Source organism: Montipora capricornis, chromosome 3, assembly GCF_036669925.1.
Source record: "Montipora capricornis isolate CH-2021 chromosome 3, ASM3666992v2, whole genome shotgun sequence".
In the NCBI taxonomy this organism is placed as follows: Eukaryota; Metazoa; Cnidaria; class Anthozoa; order Scleractinia; family Acroporidae; genus Montipora; species Montipora capricornis.
Window position 1 is genome coordinate 70,040,611 of NC_090885.1, and position 3,030 is coordinate 70,043,640.

At 39.4% G+C, this 3,030-nt stretch overlaps 1 protein-coding gene across 6 annotated transcripts in view; it reads right to left on the reverse strand.

Moving 5' to 3' along the window:
• Positions 1-851: 851 nt before the first annotated feature.
• LOC138041036 (myo-inositol 2-dehydrogenase-like) overlaps positions 852-3,030 on the reverse strand; it is an 11,645-nt gene continuing 9,466 nt past the window's right edge. For all 6 annotated transcript variants that reach the window (XM_068886809.1, XM_068886810.1, XM_068886806.1 and 3 more), the window contains exon 6: positions 852-1,831. In XM_068886809.1, the coding sequence (XP_068742910.1) occupies positions 1,149-1,831 (683 nt within the window). In that variant the 3' untranslated portion in view covers positions 852-1,148. The remainder of the gene's footprint in view (positions 1,832-3,030) is intronic.

The following is a 3,030-nucleotide window of genomic DNA, read 5'->3' on the forward strand; positions in this document are numbered from 1 at the left end:
CAAAACGTTTGCTTCACAGAACTATTTCTCACGTTGGATAATAATGATAATAATTAACAATTAGACCCGTAGCCCGCAAGGGCTACGGGTCAATAGCGCATGAGGCGAAGCCGAATGGGCTATTGACCCGTGGCCCTTGAGGGCGAAGGGTCTAATTGTTTTAGTATCACCGAACTAGTCGGACAGAAAAGGCAGTAATAAAGTTAGCAAATGCAAGTTGAAAATATATTTATTTGGGAATAAAACAAAAGAAAACGTCACGCTTTTCGCTACTCGAGGACTATTACTAATAGTCCTCTAGTAGCGTAGCCAATCAAAATGCAGCATTTGCATTAGTCCACTGGTTGGGTGATACTAATTATTATTATTATTCTAAAACAAGTATTCTACCGGCTACTTTCCAAGCGATCAGGCCATTCACCAATAATTATTATTTTGTTGATTCCACTTACAAGTTGTTCATAGGGCATAGCGCCAAAAGAGGTTGAAAATTCTGTCTGAGCCACCATAAAGTTGCCCGTGTGCAACCGCCCGCCCCCCTCCCCTCAGAAAAATCGGGCTTTTTTCTGAGGGAAGAGGGCGGCTGTACACAGGCTACCATAAAGGGGATACGGCCATAGACACAATTGAGTCACCAATGTTTACGAGTAATTGCATTTTGCCTTGATAACGTTAGTTCATCGTTTTTCCATTTGCTTTAAATAAATTGCGTCTTCTGTTATTTTTCTACACGAAAACTACCAGAAATCGTTATTTTGGGGTTTTCAAAATGGTGTGACTCGGCACTCTTGAATCAAGTATTAGCAGACAAGGTTACAAATGGACCCCCATCAAGAACAACAGAAAACTAGTTTTTCTTTGTGTATTTTATTATCATCGTTACCTGTACATATGTTGTACATTTCTTGCAATTGTTTCGCTTTGTTCCTTTGTAGAGAGTATGAGTGAAGTTTTATCCAAAACATAATTTCATTAGAGAAAAAAGAAAAAATACCCAGAAATGAATGGAAAATAAATAATCACTAGAAGTTGACGGTAGGTTACTAATTAATTCCTTATCAGTTTCAACTGATCATGACGCTTCCTCTCACCACTATTGTAATATAGAAATTCAGGGACTACAACCACCCACTGTTCACACAAAAAATCTATGTTAAAGTCACTGGTTTTCCACTACAATATGATCGCTTAATGGCATCAACAACATGCCATGATCGAAGCACGTCATCTTTGGAAACAAGCAAATTTTCTTTTTTTCTAACAACATTAATGAAATGGCCCATTTCCACCATATAGCTGTCAGCATATCTTTCTGAGAAGGAATACTTTAGAGAGGCTTGTGAGTTTCCGCTGGTCTTCAAAATTTTGGAGTTGAAAGCAGGGACATTGTCGCTAGTTACCATACCACCTGCCCCAAACACCTCAATGCGTTGATCGTAACCATAGACAGCATGGCGGGACAAATCTATCTGCCCCATAGCACCACTGGGGAATTTCATGACTACCACCACTGTATCCACATCGTTTATCTCGTCCACTTCCGAATGAAAGGCATGGGCAAGGCAGAACACAGTATGGGGCGACTCACCCAAGATCCAGCATATTGTGTCTACATCATGTACACAACAGTCATGAAAGATCCCCCCTGAAATCTTTAAATAACTTATGGAGGGCATGGGGAAGTCACGGCTTGTTGTCTTGATAACGTGGATTTTTCCAATGTCGCCACTTTTCACTCTGTCGGCCACATGTGATATTGTGGGATCAAATCGGCGATTGAAGCCACAAAATAACGGAATGTTATGTTTCATAGCATGGTTGTAACACCGCTCTGAAAATAAACAGATAAGCAAGTACCGTTTACTACTAAAAACTCCAAAGAAGTATTTATTTGTGGACAGAAAAACAGATGGTCTAAATCAGTAATACACAATGTTCATTAACTACGTGGAATGTTAAAAAACCGGCCCATGCATTCTTTGCCTAGGTCTCTACTTCATCGTGGTAGACACGCATGTTGGCAAATAGATGGTCATGCATGCATCACACGTTACGATGTTGTTACGATGTCATGACATTATGTCATGAAATTGTCTGCAATGTACTTTCGCTTAGAAAAATGTTTCAGATGCATTTCCAGTATACATGACTTTCATATATTCGGCTTTCATCATTTTCTTCAACTCTTGACTGGAAATGAAAGGCAGGGTTTGTGCTGGATTTTGTCTATATAATTCCAGGAGTATTCAAGGAGTTTTCAAGAACCAGAAATTGAGTTTTCAAGGAGTTTTTGGAAGATTTCTATGCCATAAATTGATATTCCTTGCCACATCCTGTTTATAAGTGTACGCACAGGCATTTTAATTTTTGGTTTTAATGTTTCCCCAGTAGTCAATTTGAGGCTCAATTTTTGAAATGTCTCTTTAACTTAGCATGATGCAATCTCAACAATTCTCACCCAAGCAAAAATTTAAGGAGTTCTAAGCAGTTTTCCACAAAATCTTTTTTTTTTCAAAGGCTTTTCAAGTGCCCTTGAAGTCCAAAATTAAATTCCAGGGCTTTTTAAGGACTTCAAGGGGTAGCACAAACCCTGGAAAGGAACTCGCAATTGACCAGGGGTTGGTTCCTGACAGGTGTAATAACTCCATTCCAGGGATAAATGTGCTGGAATAGGCACATTCATCCCTGGTTATTGCACCTTTCAGGAACCGGTCCCTGCTCCTAAATGGCTTGATAGGTCAGTAATGCTGCAGTGTGCAGCACAATCTCAGAGTAATGGGTTTGATTCCCATTCACTCCTCGATCTTTTTCAGACTTCTTTATAAACCCTTAAAGTTGTGTCATTAACTACAGAGATCTTTAACTTAAAAAACTGTTTCAGTGTATCCACAGTTCTTCTAATATATACGAGTTTCATATATTTTCTCTCTCATATTATTTGTTCTATATTCTGGTTCCTTACCACCAGCTGGTTTGCTCAGTTGGTTGAGAAATGGCAACCTCGTTCCCAGGGTCTCTCTTCTCTTCCCC